General features: G+C 40.6%; 1 protein-coding gene across 5 annotated transcripts in view; it reads right to left on the bottom strand.

Moving 5' to 3' along the window:
* Positions 1–16,929, bottom strand: part of LOC128855480 (filamin-A) — a 184,323-nt gene that overhangs the window by 76,946 nt on the left and 90,448 nt on the right. For 2 of the 5 annotated variants that reach the window (XM_054090424.1, XM_054090420.1), the window contains 10 exons: positions 11,361–11,505; positions 6,823–7,158; positions 6,290–6,304; positions 5,009–5,100; positions 3,621–4,913; positions 3,170–3,556; positions 2,415–2,981; positions 935–1,739; positions 402–857; positions 176–311 (listed from right to left, as the gene is read on the bottom strand). In XM_054090424.1, the coding sequence (XP_053946399.1) occupies positions 176–311; positions 402–857; positions 935–1,739; positions 2,415–2,981; positions 3,170–3,556; positions 3,621–4,913; positions 5,009–5,100; positions 6,290–6,304; positions 6,823–7,158; positions 11,361–11,505 (4,232 nt within the window). The remainder of the gene's footprint in view (positions 1–175; positions 312–401; positions 858–934; positions 1,740–2,414; positions 2,982–3,169; positions 3,557–3,620; positions 4,914–5,008; positions 5,101–6,289; positions 6,305–6,822; positions 7,159–11,360; positions 11,506–16,929) is intronic. The other 3 variants (XM_054090421.1, XM_054090422.1, XM_054090423.1) reach the window with 3 other exon arrangements.

Consider the following 16,929-nt stretch of genomic DNA (forward strand, 5'->3'; position numbering starts at 1 on the left):
AATCTTGTTAACTTTGTTTTTGCTTAAATCGAAATTAATTGCTAATTTAAAACTCGGCGCATCCTCTTCGGCTAGCTTTCACGCTTTGGCTTGCTTGTATTTTTTGCTTTTTGTTTTTTGTTTTGCTTAGTGAAATTTCACGTGTAAAAGTTTTTATGAAAAGTGTTCAATCTACCTTTATGGCGAAGCTACCATTGGGTATGTCCTTGCCGCCGAATTTCACATTAATATCGTAATCGCCTGGGTCTTTGAGCGCGTAGAAAATGTCGAAGAAGCCATCCTTCTCGAGCACATCAATATCGACGATTTCGCTGTTAACGAAAAAAAATCCATTAAATAGAAACACATTTTCACATTTTCACATTCGCATATTCGCTTTCACTCTCCCTCCGCTTACGTACCGTCCGGATTTGTGGTCGGTAATCTTGCATGTAACCGCGCCATCGCCCGCATCGCGCGCATCCACAGTCAGATGGCTTTTGCTGCCCGATGCTTGAACTTTCGGCGCCTCTTCGACTAGCTTGCATTTTTTCGCCTCACCCGTTGGGAATGCTTCGAGTTTGAATGGCGAGCCCTCTATGTCTTTATCGCCATATTTAATGCTCACGTGATAGGTGCCACACTCATCGGGCACGAACGAAACCACGTATGTGCCGCTGCCGACCTCCTCCATGCGCGGTGCCAATTGTTTGCCCTTCGGATTCTTAATGGCGATGTTGATGTCATCTTGACCAGCCGTTTTGGTATCGATCTCAAATTCGGCTGGCAGCGATGCGGGTGTCTTCTTTTTCTCGTTAACACCCTTAACCTTCACTTTAGTTGCCTCCGATTTGGGGAAGACGGTCATTATGAATGGACTGCACGTAATAAATAAAGAAAATTAGTTAATTAGTTAAATTCCTATAGCAGGAAAAATTTGTATTTTACAAATTACCTGCATGGCACTTCTTCGTCGGCGAATTTCACTTGGCACGTCAGCACTGAGCCCTGTTTGGGCGGCACATAGTGCACCGCATAGATGCCGTTGCCCTTGTCCTCAACACGCAGATTGTCCACCGGCACACCTTCGGAGTTTGTCAATTTCACTGCTATGCGTCCGGGACCAGCCTCGCCCACATCCACATTGAAGTAGGTCGGCACACTCTCGCGCACTTCACCATGCTCAATGCCCGGTCCGTACACTTTCACCTTGCTGGGATCAACTGTCTCTTCGACCAGCACACGGAATGGCGAGCCGGGTATGTGCTTGTCTGCAAAACGTATGGTGATGTCGTACTCACCGGGATCAGTAGCCAAATACTCGACATCACAGCTGCCATCGCGATTGTCCGTGCATGTCATTTTTGCTTCGGATGGCCCCTCAATGGCCAGCGATAGGCCACCATTGCCGGCGCCGCGTGTCTCCACGGTGAATTTGTTTTGCTGATTGGTCAGACCCTTCTCCAGGCCAGGACCGTATGCTTTACAGCGCGCGGGATCGCAGCCGCTCTTCACATTCACCACAAACGGCGAACCCGGCACGGGAATGTTGTCATAGAGCAGCTCAATGGTGTGACGTCCAGCCTCGAATGGGGTATAGGCGATGCGGAAGATATCGTCGGATGGACCGGAAACAATTTTACTTGGCAGCGCCTTGCCCATGGGATCAAAGATGGCACACGAGAGCTTAGTCGAGTCGATGTTGCTGCCAACTTTGCTCATGTCCACCATAAAGTCCGTGGGAGCATTCATGATGACGCCTATTAAGTGTGAGAGAGGGGAGTGTTAAATACTTGTTAGTGCAACGAACGAGTCGGGAAACGCACAATACGTTGCACGAGAACATTTAAATGCGATTAGTGTAAAAGTGAAAGTAACGGCGTATACACACGAAGCTATGCAAGAGTGATTGAAACTTTCGGTTGCAGCATCATTCTGCCGATACATTTTGCAATGCAGTTTCGGTAAAATTCTATATTTGAATAATTGTAAATACTTGCTTAGATTCGTGTGCAAATGGACTAAGGTTCAGTACGACCCAAATACTTTTTCGAACACATTTTGAAAGAGTTTGAGCAAAGCTTTTGCTATGCATTCGAAAACCCATAAATTAGAGTATATACGAATTCTCGAGGCTGGCATGCGTTCAAAACAATTACTCATAATCACTGTTAGATTTGTTATTAGTTGCAAAGAAATAATTAACATAGTAAACGCTAAGATTAGGAAAACTGTTGTGATTTGGAGCGCCAGTTGCTGTGGCACACAAAAGCATTTGGTTAATTTTGTAGGCGTTTATTGCGTTTTCCATTTAGCTGATCGTACTTGTTTGAGTCACGCATGCGCTTGCGGGTTGGCTGACAACAGTAACGGCGAAGCATCAGGAATACATCGAATGAAACAAGTTCGATGTCTTGTAAATTGCAATATCCTACCATGTGGCTGTATGCCTATGCCACTAACGCGCGTATTTTTCAGGTTAGGCAGTGGCATTATGACCGGCTGGAATGGTGAACCGTTAATGTGACGTTCGTTGAAGGTGATGTTCACTGTGTAGTCGCCCGCTTCGGTGGGCAGGTAAGCCACATTGCACGTGCCGTCGCCATTGTCCCGACAGTTGATGGCCGCTTCGCAGGGCCCCTCCACGGTCACGCCCAAACCACCTTGACCAGCGCCACGTGTATCGATTATAAATTCCGCCGGTTGCGCCACTAGCCCGCGCTCCAGTCCAGGCCCGAAGGCGCGCACTTTATTCGAGTCGCTGCCACTGAGACACTGTAAACGGAATGGCCGTGGCGCAATCGGTGTGCCACCGAAACATATGCTCAACAAATACTCGCCCAATTGCGTGGGTGTGAAATTCACCAGGAAGCCTTCAGCTGTAGGTATGACGTGCGCGCGCACGCGATTTCCCGATGGACTGGTAATGGTAACTGCGAGATCCGCCTTTGGCAGGCCACGTGTAATGATGCGAAATTGCTGGAGGCTATTCAATGGTGCAGCTTGTACGTGAATGAGTTTGTAACGAAAGTTTTTGGGCTTAGATGATGACCTTGTATTGATTTTGTATACTATGTCTTAAATTGACTGAACCATTGCTTTTTTTTTTGGTTGTAGATAATTTAACTCAGATATGCATTGGTGAGAAATGAGATAGCGAGATAATTAGGCAAAAGCGCTGTATACTTACTTGGTTCGAGCCCATCGACCTTGATTTTGGATACATCCAAAGATTGTTCTACCAGCACCTTCTGGCCGAGTGGCACCGGTTGTCCGCCATAAGTCATGGTGGTGGTGTAGGCACCCTTGGTAGGTGGAATCACCTCCACTGTGTAGGTATTGTCGTCATTGTCGATGATGCGGCATGGCACTTCCACTTTAGTCTCCTCGTGCACGATCTTCACCTTGAGCTCTGCGTCGCCAGCGTCGCGTGCATCTACATTGAAATGAGTAGGTGCATTGGGGCGTACGCCAGGCTGTAGCCAGGGACCGAATGCCTGCACTTTGTTGGCATCGATTGGCACGCCCACATAGACACGATAGGGCGCGTTGGGTGTGGCCACGCTGCCGTAATTAACTATGGCAAAAATTGAGTGTTATCAATTAACGAATTCGCAGTATCTCTAAAAATATGTACTCACCTTCCACAGTGTGTGGTACGCCTGTAGTTGGCGTATATGTGCAAGTCTTTGTGCCATCGGCATTATTCTTGATATCTACTGGTACCTTCTTACCGTACACATCTTCGACCACAACTTCCAAAGGTGCTGAGCCTGCCTTGCTGGTGTCCACCGTAAATGTTTGCGGCTTGCCAATTATTACGCCATTCTTCTCCAGTCCAGGGCCAAAGGTCTTAACCAGCTCTGGATGGAAGTCCGTACGCGGCAGAATCTGCGCGATGAATGGTGACTTGGGTATATCTTCATTATCGCACAAAATATGCACTGCATATTCACCCACAGCAGTGGGATGATATTTGACCAATGCGGAGCCATCACCGTTGTCATGACACTCGATCTCGGCTTGTGATGGACCCGCAACAGTGAAGCCTAATGCGCCAGTCTCGCCATTCGTTTCCACAACGAAAGCTGCGGGGTAGCCAATAATACCGCCAGTCAAACCTGGACCATAAGCAACAATTGAAGACTCCTTCTTGGGTCCAACCTTAATCTCGAACGGCGATTTGGGCACCTCTTGTCCACCAAAAGTGACCATGACCACATAACGACCCTCCTTAGTGGGGTAGTAATGAGTCTCGTAGGTAGTGCCATCGATTTTCATCAAGGCCAATAATTGATTAGTGCCACCAGGGCCAATAACGCGCACTTCGGGTATGCCTTCGCCTGCGCCCTCTGTGTAGATCTTAAAGTCGGCATCATCGCCCACACGCACGCCATTCGCCTGCAAGCCGCGACCTGAAGCGCGCACCTTACGCGCGTCAGACAAAGGTGCCACCTTCACCGGGAAGGGGCTATTGGGTATGGGATTGCCGGCATAGAATACATTCACCGAATGTAGACCTTGCGTCGATGCGACATATTCACAACGCCACACGTCGTTCTCCAATTGACGCACTTTAGCGGCCACAGATGTTTTGTGGTTGGCTGGATCAATGATGATCACCTCGGGCACACCGCGACCAGCATCCTTGGTGTGTATATCGAAGAAAGTGGGTTTAGTGATGGTAATACCAGCAGGTTGTATACCTGGGCCAGTCACTTTAACCTTCGAGGCGTCACCGGCATGACCTTCGACCTTAACGGGGAACGGACTCTTCGGTATGTCGCGCCCAGAGAACTTAACAACAACTTTGTAATCGCCCTCAGCTTTGGGGATATACGATATGGAGTAGGTCAAGTTCTTGTCGTTGTTGAAGCGAACATCCGCCTTTTCGATTTGACCTGTGGGTGAAATTACCTCCACATCCACAGCGCCTGCGGGGGATAAGATTTGCGGAAATTGGTGAATAAAGTTCGAAGTTATTTAGGACTATGAAGTGCTGGAAATAGTATTAAGCTTTGTATTGTACCTTTGCCGGCGGAGAAAGTCTCGACAGTGAAGTTGGCTGGTGCACCCACAACAGGACCAATTGGTTCAATACCAGGACCATAAGCACGCACTCTGTTGGGAAAGATATCAAAATATTAAATGCTGCGCAGAAGACAAATTGATTACAATATATTTATGTAACACCATTAATCGTTTTACTGTTATGTGTATAACTGCAAAGCAAGCAACTGCTGCTGAGCATAACTGTTTAAAAATCATTATAAATGATCTAAACTCGTTAAACAAATCCAAATACATAGCTTTGAAATGTGTCTGTATTATAAGTATTCATACGTGTGTTAATTTCGAGAGTTTATTGCCATATATTTTTGTTTTGGAATTTGTTTGCGTTTTAGGGCATTTAATTTTTAATGTTAAATAAAGTATTTTTTATTTTTAAAATTTATTATACAAATGCAGTGCACATAATTTGATTTTCTGTTAGTCAAAAGTCACTAAGTTTGCTGCGCAGTGCCTTTGCTGCGTAGTGCACGCCTAACAGCTGGTGCTTGACGTTAACAGATGCTTATCAGTAAGCTGTTGGCTTTTGGCTTTGCTTGCTGCGTTAGTTCAAAGAATGTTAATGAACATTCATTCAGCTGTTAGTTAACATAGGTGAGCTTCTGCTAAAGTGGCTTTTAAAATTAGCGCCTGTGGCTATGCAATGAACATCGCCCTACCTAATGCAACTAAATACATACAGACAAGCAACAGATCGAATTAAGCAACGCTGGCTAAACATTTTTAACAGCTTCTGTTGCCATTGCAGTAAAGATCCGTTAGGAATTTTACAAGAGCGCCATTTGAATAGAGCTAATTCATTACAAATAAAATTTTTGCAGTTAAAAATACTAATTTTGCACTAGGCAATAATTCTATGGTCGTAACTACACATTCGAGCTTAGAATTTTTTTTTTTCAGAATGGAATAATGCGTGCTCGTTATATTGATTTTTTTGTGGTGTTGACGAGCGATGAAAGGCGAATGAGTGACATCAAAAAAAAAAAAAACGAAAATTACTTATCATGAAAAAAAATTTTTTTAATACTAAAAACTCTTTGCAAATAAGAAAGTTGAGAGGCACTAAAATACGATTCTGGTTAGTAGAAAGACAGAATTTGTGAAAAGAATATCAAAAATAATGATATAACTGATACATAGCGGTTAAGCTGTTCTTCAAACAATAGAAACGAAACAAATTGCTTTTTATAGCCGCATTGAGCAGTTAAAACTTAACAGTATGCAAGCATTCCAGACTTACCGCGGTGGAGGAATGCTGAGTTTTGCGTATTTTCATTGTTTTCAATTTTCGCATTTTTTGTATGTTTTCGAACAAAAAACAATATCCAATAAACAATTTTGAGACGCATATGCGCAAAAAAACACATAAAGAAGAAAGAGAATATAAAAATTAGATTACAGAGTTTCATATCCAAAGGCAATTTTTTTTTTAATATTAGCATTTTGATATGCGAAAGTAACAAAACCAAAAAAAAAAAAAAAATGAATTGCTGACAGTTTTTGCACTGAAACACAAAAACCGGTATGAATGGGCAAAAATTAAATACGTCAGTGCCATAACTCGATATTGCGTTCGAGTAAAAATGAGAAAGAAAAAAATGCAGGCACACTAATTAAGTACGAAGACAAGTAGAAAAATAGAAAAAATAGAACGTAGAAAAAATTAAAGTGAGTTGAAATTTAAGAAAAGTGACGTGTTAGTGGCAGTTAATTAAGTTATAAGGAAATATTTATGATTATTTTCCTATTCCTTTCTTAAGCTAGAGCGCGCACCTATTTGGATTCGTCTTGGGGCGCAGTGGTGCACCTTGTTTCAGTTTGGCATTTGGATATTGCGACAAGTAGGTCATCATCGACTGTTCATCAACGTTGGGATTCACCAACTCTTCGGGCTTGATCAGCTGACGCACATTCAACCAGTCATCGGCGAGACCCATTGCTTCGGAGGCATTCTGTACAGCATCTTTGGGATCCCACATATCCCAATCGGGGCAAAGACCAGGCGCGCAGGCATCTACCAAAGCACCCACTGCCTTACCGGTAGTCCAGTCATTGGTGAAATTGTTGATGGGCATATCAGGTATTCTGGTGTGGATCCAATTGAGCAGCCTGCAAATAAAATATGGGGGAATAGAAGTTATTAATGGATCTGTGAGTATACTATAAAAAATTTGTATTGGAAAGAAATGTAAATGTTTATAATCAAATAATGAGAAATGAAAATGTTTATATGTTAGAAATACTGCAGATTTTTTCGTAGTCTAACCCTTTTGGATTACCGCTCGAAATACATGATGTACTCAAAATACCTTGCGTCGGCAAGACGTTTACTGTTTGTTCTAAGGGGGCGTCCATAAATTACGTGAGGTGTTTTTTTCAATTTTCTGTACCTCCCTCCCCCCCTGATGAGATGCCGGGAGATTTTATTCAACCCCCTCCCCATCCCCCAATCTCACGTGAGATTTTTCAAAATGTGGGTTTCTTATGTAAAGGCGTTAGATTGTTATTGTAAAAAGAAAAAAAATTGCTTCGTGCTTTTATTTACGACTAGTTAAGACTAGTAATCAATATTGCTAAGAGTTATAAGTGTAATAAAAATTTAACAATAGAAGACTTAAATCGTAACTACTGCGATTAAAAAAAGAATATCTACTCTAATTCAGTCCATGGAGAATCATGCGCGGTTTCAAGAGAGACTATTGGGACCAACATGTCCATATGATTTTTAGTAAAATCATCTGCTCCTTCAACTTCGTTCTGATCTATCCACTCTAAGCCGTTGACGCTTGCGCACAGTAACTCATTAGCTCGTCTTTCGACAATCCGTGAGGGTCGCACTTTGCGGAACATACGCGCTTGCTTAGCTGGTGCAATGTGAGCTGCTCGCCTGTGCTCTGCAGCTCTTGTGATAATATAGATGCGAAGTAAATACCGCATGTACTGCAGCATATTTTCTCTAAATCATCACGTATACTTGGGCAATAGAGATCATAAGGCGTGCTGATAAAGGCATTCAGCGGTTGAATCGGTAGGCGTATTAGAAATGGAGCAAATGACTTTCCATCAAGTCCGGAATTATCAAACGTCAATCAACCTAAGTGATGGCGTATGGAGGTGGCAGAAAACGGTCGTGAAGAATCATATGCAGATCACTACGGCGTGGGCTGCAGCAGTTCTGATCATCGCATTTCACAACCTAAAAAAAAATTAAAAACAATTTCCCTTTGTAACTCTAAAAACAAAAAAAAAAAATAGGCACGCATAAAAATTTGATATGAATCAATTGCAATGTACCTGGAGTAAATATTGGCTCTCTCTAAACAAAGAAGGTTGGAACCTGTCCGTGTGTCGCTGCCACTCAGCTCTTACGCTCTTGTTCATCGAGTCGCACGTTCGGCTGATAGTGGCGCGAAAACAAACGACGGGCTGCACTGGACCGTAAATTCAGATTAAATTGAGCTATTTGGTATAAAACAAATATGGTGGATTGACATCAGTAATGTATAACGTCGAAGTATGAATGAAATTATTTTCTTTCGAACGAATTAGTGAATGATCTTAATCATACTACGATTACGCTTAAGATTAAATCTTAAGCATGTACAATCTGGATTATGAACCAAAATAGTATAATTTTTTTTGTTTCAATCGGAAAAAAAATTGCGTGATATTTGCCGAGACCGCCCCCTCTCCCCAACGTAAGATTAGATGAGATTTGACTCGACCCCCTCCCCCCTTAAATATCTCACGTAATTTATGGACGCCCCCTAACGAAAAAAAATTTGTTGCATGATTACCAAAATTATTTATGTATTTTCCACAAACTTTAAATAACAAACATTTTTATTCAGGATTATTCCGTGAGAGTTTTTGCTCGCGGATTATTCCGTCGAATGATGCAAAAGGGTTAAGAGCCGGCGTGAATGAAAACCGAACTTCGATCGCTATTGAAACAAACTCGTTGTATCGTTTGACGTGTTCCAGTACAAGGACGATCGCTTTACTAGGTTCGCTTGCTATGGTAAAAAACAAAATTATGCGGCCAATTATGGGCTGCTACTTAATGGGGGACTCGCCAGCCGAATTGTTCATGAACATTTCACATGCACTCACACACTCGTCCAATCAGTCATTGTTCCAATGGTAACGAAGTATTGTCATTGGTTGATATTTTTCGTGACCCAAGTAACATCAGCCCTTCAGCTGATTCTGTCAAATTCGCTGAGCGCCGGTTAACGGTCTGCTATGCAGCATATCTCCAAAAATCTTTTCACCTTGGGCCACCACTCTCTGAATTCTTTTCACCATGTTTCCATTTCACAGTTGGCTTCGACAGCTGAATCTGCCGTTGGTCACGCACCAATTCATTTCGTAGTGACGCGCAGAAAACAAAAGCAGACACAGGGACAAATACAGTATTGGCCAAAACTAAAGCACCCCCCTAGTGGCATTTCAAATAATGTCAAATAACTCAATAAAACAACATCGAATATTACATACTTTTACATCTTGTTTCTTCTTATTACCTTGGTGATTAATAAACATAACAAAAAATTTTCAACATTTCTTATATTACAAAAATTAAATTAAAAATATTAATATTATTCAAAACTTGTCTGGACAAAACTAAAGCACCCCCCATTAAAAGCGAAAATAATTGTTTTTATTCTTCAGTATTTTGTACTAAACCCATTATTTTTGATAACTTCAGAACATCTTTTTGGCATAGAAGATATTAGGTTACTAATCATTTCCGGAGAAATGTTGTACCAGGCTTCTTTTACCGCTTCAAACAAGGCTTGCTTTGCGCTGCAATTTTCCCTATTAATTTTCGAATTTACAATGTCCCACAAATTCTCAATGGGATTGAGATCGGGAGATTGAGCTAAGACCTCTATAGCATTTTGCTGCAACCACGTTTTACAGTGCCTAGAGGTATGCTTCGGATCATTATCCTGCTGGAACCTCCATCTCAGTGGCATTTCCTCCTCAGCGTGTGGTGGCATTACATCTTTAAGGATGTTTGTGTACATGAAATGGTCCATAATTCCCTCTATTCGGTGAATAGGCCCGATACCCTGGCCAGAGAAACAACACCAGACCAAAATGTTCCCACCACCATACTTGGTAGTTCCGATACAATACTTCGGATTTAGTCGCTGTTGCTTTGGCCTTCTTACTCGCCTTATTCCATCTGAATGTTTCAAATTATATTTGGATTCATCAGAGAATAATACAGTTTTCCATTTTTGAATTGTCCAATTAATATGCAATTTCACAAACTCGAGTCTCGCTTTTTTGTTTTTGGCGGAAATAAATAGCTTTCTAGCAGGTCGTCGACTGAAAAGTCCGGCTTCCATTGCTCGTCTTCTGATCGTTCTAGAACTTACTGGCTAACTTAAATCAATTTTTATTTGTTCGAAGAGACTGTGGGATCACTCTGAATTTTTCTTTTGATCGTGGAGTCGTCTTGTCGTGTAGTCTTTCGTGGCCTTCCTCCACTATGGATTGCAGAAATAGAACCCGTTTGTTAAAATTTTTTTATAAGTCGCGATATTAAGCTTCTATTTATTAATATATTTCTCACTAATTTTGTGTCGCGATAAACCACTTTGCCAATCACTTATTATTTTATTTTTAAATTCATTTGAATACGCATTTCTGGCCATATTTGCTGATTTCCCGTATGAAATGTTTTGTCGTACTAAATCCGCACGTGTTTTGCGCAGATTATTCTAACGAACTTTGACTCAGCTTTAAATACCGTTAGGAAGAGAAATTAACTTAAAAACAACAAAATAAAGCCATAGTTAAGAAAAAAAAATGTTTGGGGTGCTTTAGTTTTGACCATTCATTATTATAGGTATTTTATAAATACTTAAGTAACAAGAAAACACATGACATATGTACATATATCCCATATTTCAAGATGTTTGATTGAGAGATTTAGCATTATTTGAAATGCCATTAGGGGGGTGCTTTAGTTTTGGCCAATACTGTATAACATGTTGTTGTTGTAGTATACCTATATGTATTCCATTTACCCCATACTGAAACATACGGTCACGAAGTAGTTAGTAGTAGTAGTGAGAGCAGCAAATTTCCCCACAAAATGTAGGAGAATTTTGTTGAAGTGACAGTCTTTAAACGGATATAAGCATGTACATATGTAAATCGCTCCCGTGTTATTCCAGTAACACCTACTCGTGTACCCGCACTTTGATATTATTTATTTTTGCGTTGATAGGTAAGTTTATCTCGTCACCATCCCTTTATTTAAGTGAAAGCAGTGATAAGCCGTCACAACTCACCTTTGCTTGGGTGTTGGTCCAGAGCCATTAACTTGACTTTCATCTTCGCCATCCCACTGGGGCATAGAGATGGAGTAGTGCAAAATGAGCGTCCATATTAGACCGAGAATCAGCTTGAGTTTACAATCGACAATGTCCGAAGAATCTGCAAAATAAAGAAATAACTATCAGTTAAGGCACTGTCAAGTAAAAAAAAAAAACAAAAAGAAAAAAGAAAGCAAAAATGAAAAGTGCTGCTGAACTGTATATATTTGTATGTATGAACTTCTGTGTATATGTATGTGCGTATGTATGTATGTATGCATGTATGTATGTATGTATTATTAATTAACTACACTTAAAGCATCACGCACATTTGTGATAGTCATCGTTAACCCCAAAAAAATTGATATGACTAAAATGCATTTGAAAGTCAGCCCGACTTGTAAACCAGATATCAATTTTTTGTTTTTTTTTTTTTGATATTTTATTCCTTATTTCGGTTGCGAAAAAGTGAGTGCTAATGGCTTTTTAATTGTGGCCAATTGTAAACAACCATAAACGTTGCTATTTTGATGAAGTGTGAATGGTTGACAGAAAGTAAAGTGCAACACAAGTTGCCCCGTTAATATGACTTGCTAAAACAGCAGCACGGCGGCAGTGAGTGAATATTGTAAAGAACTCAATGCAGCTTGCAGATTTGAATATGCGCGCATAAGCATCGATGAACAATTAAATTGTGAGCAACGGACAGACAATGCCTTCTGTGGCTCCAGCCACCGCCACCGCCGTCGACGCTACTGCAGTTGTTGCTGCTGCCGCTGCTGCTGCCGCTGCTGCTGCTCCTGATGAACATTCGCATATTTATCGTCATTGAAGTTGCGCCGCTCAAGATATGTATGTAGGTATGTACGTGGATATGGTGTAAAATCTCATGGAATGTATGCTTCGACTTGTTTTGATGCAGTCGAGTCGTAAATGACCAAATCTAACAGTCTTTCGTTCGCACATCAACGGGCACGGGCGATTGTTGTTTTGCGGAACACACCGGCCATAGCCATACGAGCCAACGAGTTGCGAATCGGCAACTTGCACAGCCTTGTACGTACGTGTGTCGACATATAAATACATATGTATATATATATGTGTGTGTGTGTGTGTGTACAAATAACCGGCACTGATTCGGCATGGATAAAATCACAACAACTTGCGGTGAGCAGCGCATATTTTAGGTAAGCGACAGGCAACCGTCCAAGCAATTAGCCAATTATGGATGACTTGACCTTAAACTTGACTGAGTGGCTGTTGGTCGCGTGTATTAGCTGATTGACTGACTTCTTTTTCTCTCTATTTTGGCTTACAGTTATTTATGCTTTTGCGCATAAATTACTAGATATTTTATTTAAATCCCATTTGCATACCTATGTCCATACATATGTACACAGCTTTTATTGTATATTAATTTTTGGTAAAATATTTCATTATTGGCGACAGACAAAAATCATTTTAGAATGTCTTGACGGCTTTTTACCGGGTAACAGCAATTTGATGAAGCCATTTGAGTTTACTGATCTTCATTAGCGGCGGTGACTTTTCAAAATTTGCTTTCGTCTCTCGTTGAAATGATAATAGAAGAAGTGATATAATATTGAATAGATTTCAGCAAATACGTTTTCAAAATATGTATTTCTGAGAGCATGGAAATTACTTTATGTGACACTAAAAAGTCATTAATTGTTTAAAAAAATTTCAATAGCCGATAATTGTGCTGAATAAAGTCTATTTTCTGCATTAGCCTAACAATTATTTGCTTATTGGATTATTATTGAAGCTGCTCAACGACAAATATTTCCACTTTGCTTTCAAAATGAAGTCCAACATAAGGGTGATGCACTTCTCACAAAAATTAAGGGAACAGTAAAATTTCCTAAATTTCTTAGAGATTTTTGAAAAGCTGTATCTCGGTGAAAAATGGTCGCTCAAAGTTCCGACAAAAAGCAATTTGAAGCTTTAAATTTCTAGTTTTAAGATCTTTGAGCAAACAATTTTTTTATTAAACGATTATTTTGTAATCATCAGTTAAACGGCGACACAAACATTTTTGAAATTTTTCAAATGGTCTTTTTTGGTCAAATGCGGATATCTCAGAGAGAAATAATCGTAGCGAAAATTCAGAAAAAAAAGAAGATTGAAGCTAAATAATCAAGCTAGTTGACTGTTGGAGGCTAGTTTTAGTCGGAAAAATTTTGCCAAGCCCGTGCAATCAAAAAAAACAAAAAAGAAAAAATTTCGAAAATTTTTGTGTCGCCCTTTAACTGACGAAATTTTGCTCAAAGACCGTAAAACTAGAATTTTAAAGCTTTAAATTGCTTTTTGTCAAAACTCTGTGTGACCATTTTTCATCGAGATACAGCTTTTCAAAAATCACCAAGAAATTTAGGAAATTTTGCTGTTCCCTTAATTTTTGTGAGAAGTGTAGATTTACCAGGTTTGCTCTTTAACATGGTGAACAGATTTTTAAAGGTGTAATACCTAGCAGGCCGTTATTCGGCTCTGAGCGAATTTAACAGATATGCCGACGTCATTCGTTTTAGAGTCTAAAGTTCCCCTTAATTTTTTGTTTACCATATCTAACGAGCAAACCTGGTATCTATCATTCTTGGCTCTTTAAGTGTGGTGAGAAAGAAAATCGAGGGGAGGGGAACTTCGACTGAGACTTCACAGGAGTGATTCGACAGCCGAATGCTGCACGATCATTTCAAATATATTCACACACTCGTCCAATCAGTCGTTGTCCAGACTGTAACGAAGTCCCATTGGTTGATTTTTTTATTGTAAACACACCCCAAGTGACGTCAGCTCATCAGCTGATTCTATCAAATTCGCTAATATTTATTAATTTTAGTTAACGCTCCACTTCCTGTTGTTGTTGTGTTTGTTGTTGCTGTAATAGTTTATCAAACTCTTCCGGTTCAGTGCCATCACTGCTATCATCGTCAATGGCATCTAACGATAGGCACAAGAAATAAGCTGTTTTGACGGGGTGGAGCAAGGGGGAGAGCGGTGTTAGGTGAAGAGGTTTGAGCGAGCACGTCAATAGGTGGTTAGTGTCGTGCGGAGTACCTTCATAAGTCGGAAATTGAGTATATCGGAGTCGATTGTGGAAAGATCGGAGCTTAACCCACTACAATATCCTGAATGCAATTGTGACAGGATGACGCGTATCTCACTGGGCAACTGCAGGTCTTCATCTGCGATGGGTGGTGGTTGGACTGCGATGACGGCTGGCGAGGCGGGAATTTAAACAGGTGGTAAGCGACTCCCGGTGATTGTAGTTTAAGGTCTGCCTATAAACTGTTGCCTCCAGTAGATGAGCATAGTCTTGAATCTCATCAGTGCAGTCAAAGAGATACTACCTGACGTGCCTGGGAGATGGCTCAGTTTCCTCTGCGGTAGTGACCCAGTAAGAATCGCTTGTTGAACATCCTATCATACTTCTTAACTGGGAGCATAGTAGCCTCGCTGTGGAGATGATGTAGGGGAAAAATCAAGAGACATCTCGTGACCGTGCTATTGGCAGTATTCTGGAAAGTTCGGAGATTGCTAAACTGCGAATCACTAGTACCAGGCCGCCAAATGGCCGCTGTATAATTCAGTACCGGCCAGTCATTGGCATTTAAAGGCGTCAGTAACATTTCTTTGTCCTTGCCTCAAGTGCTACCGGGTAGCTGCCGTTTTGGGCCTTAGTGGCAATGCGGTTGTATGCGCCGAGAAGGAGAGTAAACTATTGAAGATGCCATCCAGTAGTTTGGAGTTAATAACAATCGGTATTGGCGTGTCAACGACTTTCACCTTCAGCGGTTGTTTGGCCGCCGACAGCCGTAGCCGAATGGGTTGCTGCGTGACTACTCCATAAGGCAGTTTTTTCTAATATCGGTTTTTTCTAATTGCAGGCAATGACAAACCTCCGAGTGTATTTCGGTCATGAAAAAGCTCTTCATAAAAAAACATTGGGACACAACTTAAAACTGTAAGTCCTTCCACTTGTGGAAAAACATCAATACGCACGCCACAAATAGGAGAAGGAGTTCGATCAAACACCTAACAGAAGTGTACGCGCCTATTTTTTAGTTTTTATTTTTGTAGTTTGACCTCCTTCGCTCATGTGGAGAATAGTGTCGTCTTAGATTTAATAGGAGAAAGTTGGAGACTACACGCACAGAAGAAACGAGAGAGGCTGGAGAGAGAGTCGTTCAATTTGAACCACAAACCAACGCTTGCCGTAAAGTCTTGCTGTAATTCCTGGAAAATTTGCGGGCTTGATTTTTTGATGACTTAAAAATATGTGAAAAAAGAGAATTTTATTATAGAAGTCTCTTATCGCGGCCTTTCTTTTTGCAGCATACTGTTAGTATATTTGATAGTTATTTCTAATTTATTTACCACTTGGTTATTTGAGAGAAATGCTATAGAAGACACAAAAGGATGGACATGCATAATAATACCAAGGAACTTTATTTTGATTCTACGGTATTTACAAAAAAGTAATAAAATCCACAATCTAAAAATGTTGATCTATAACTTGGTGATCGTTCTTATTCACTATTCTCACACATATTTATATGGGCAATCTGCATAATTTTATTTTGTTATACGAATATTTATATGCTTGCTTTTCGTTCATTCGATAGAACAAATGCACACACATCCACACATACAAATGTATACAAATAATTGAAGCAAAGATTGACGAAACACTTTGCATGCAAAGTCGGTCTTCAATGCTGTCTGAAATGTGCTCAGTGGGGAAAGATGAAATTTGAATGGCAAACTGAAGCATTTGAAATGCGTGTCAAAAATTGGTTCAAATTTGCATTAGAGTTAAATGAACTTTAAACTGGTTTTGTTCTTCATTGAAATTTGTTGTTTTTTTGCTAACTTTATTTTGGATAGTCCACAAGACATCTTTTTCAGTGATAAACAAGGGAAACGCTTAAACTTTTTCTTGATTTGCGCAACCTAATCACCTAAGCGTTATGCTTCTTTTCCATTGCTAGTCAAAGGCAATTAGAAACACAAAGGTGGCCTTTCTCTTACTATGACGGAGGTACCGCATTCAACCGCATTTCTGCGCAGCAGCTATTCGATCCATTGAGATGTAATGATATGGCTGGCGAAGTCGCTGGATCCTAAATAACAGAATTATGCCGATAATTTCGGGAAGCCATTACAGCTCATCCTGTAAAATTGAAATTTGGCATCGCTTAATTGAATACAGATACAACATCTTGAACATTCCAAAGGATCCATGTCTCTACCCCATGCAATAGGATGAGCATTCGGGGAAACCTATAATATTTAGTAATTTTTTCGTCGGCAGGGAATCAATGTCATAAATAAAATAAGATAATTTTCAATGCCTTGGACTGTTGAGGCTGTTTTTTCACTTCTTATTTTCTCAGTACTTATGGGCGCTATGGACGGCGAATGCTGATTAGCAATTCAATCGGAATAGAAATAAGACAGCTGCTTAAACCATCGTAGAAATATTTAATAACCACTTTCCTATAATTCAATTATTGTATGGAAT

Source organism: Anastrepha ludens, chromosome 2, assembly GCF_028408465.1.
Source record: "Anastrepha ludens isolate Willacy chromosome 2, idAnaLude1.1, whole genome shotgun sequence".
In the NCBI taxonomy this organism is placed as follows: Eukaryota; Metazoa; Arthropoda; class Insecta; order Diptera; family Tephritidae; genus Anastrepha; species Anastrepha ludens.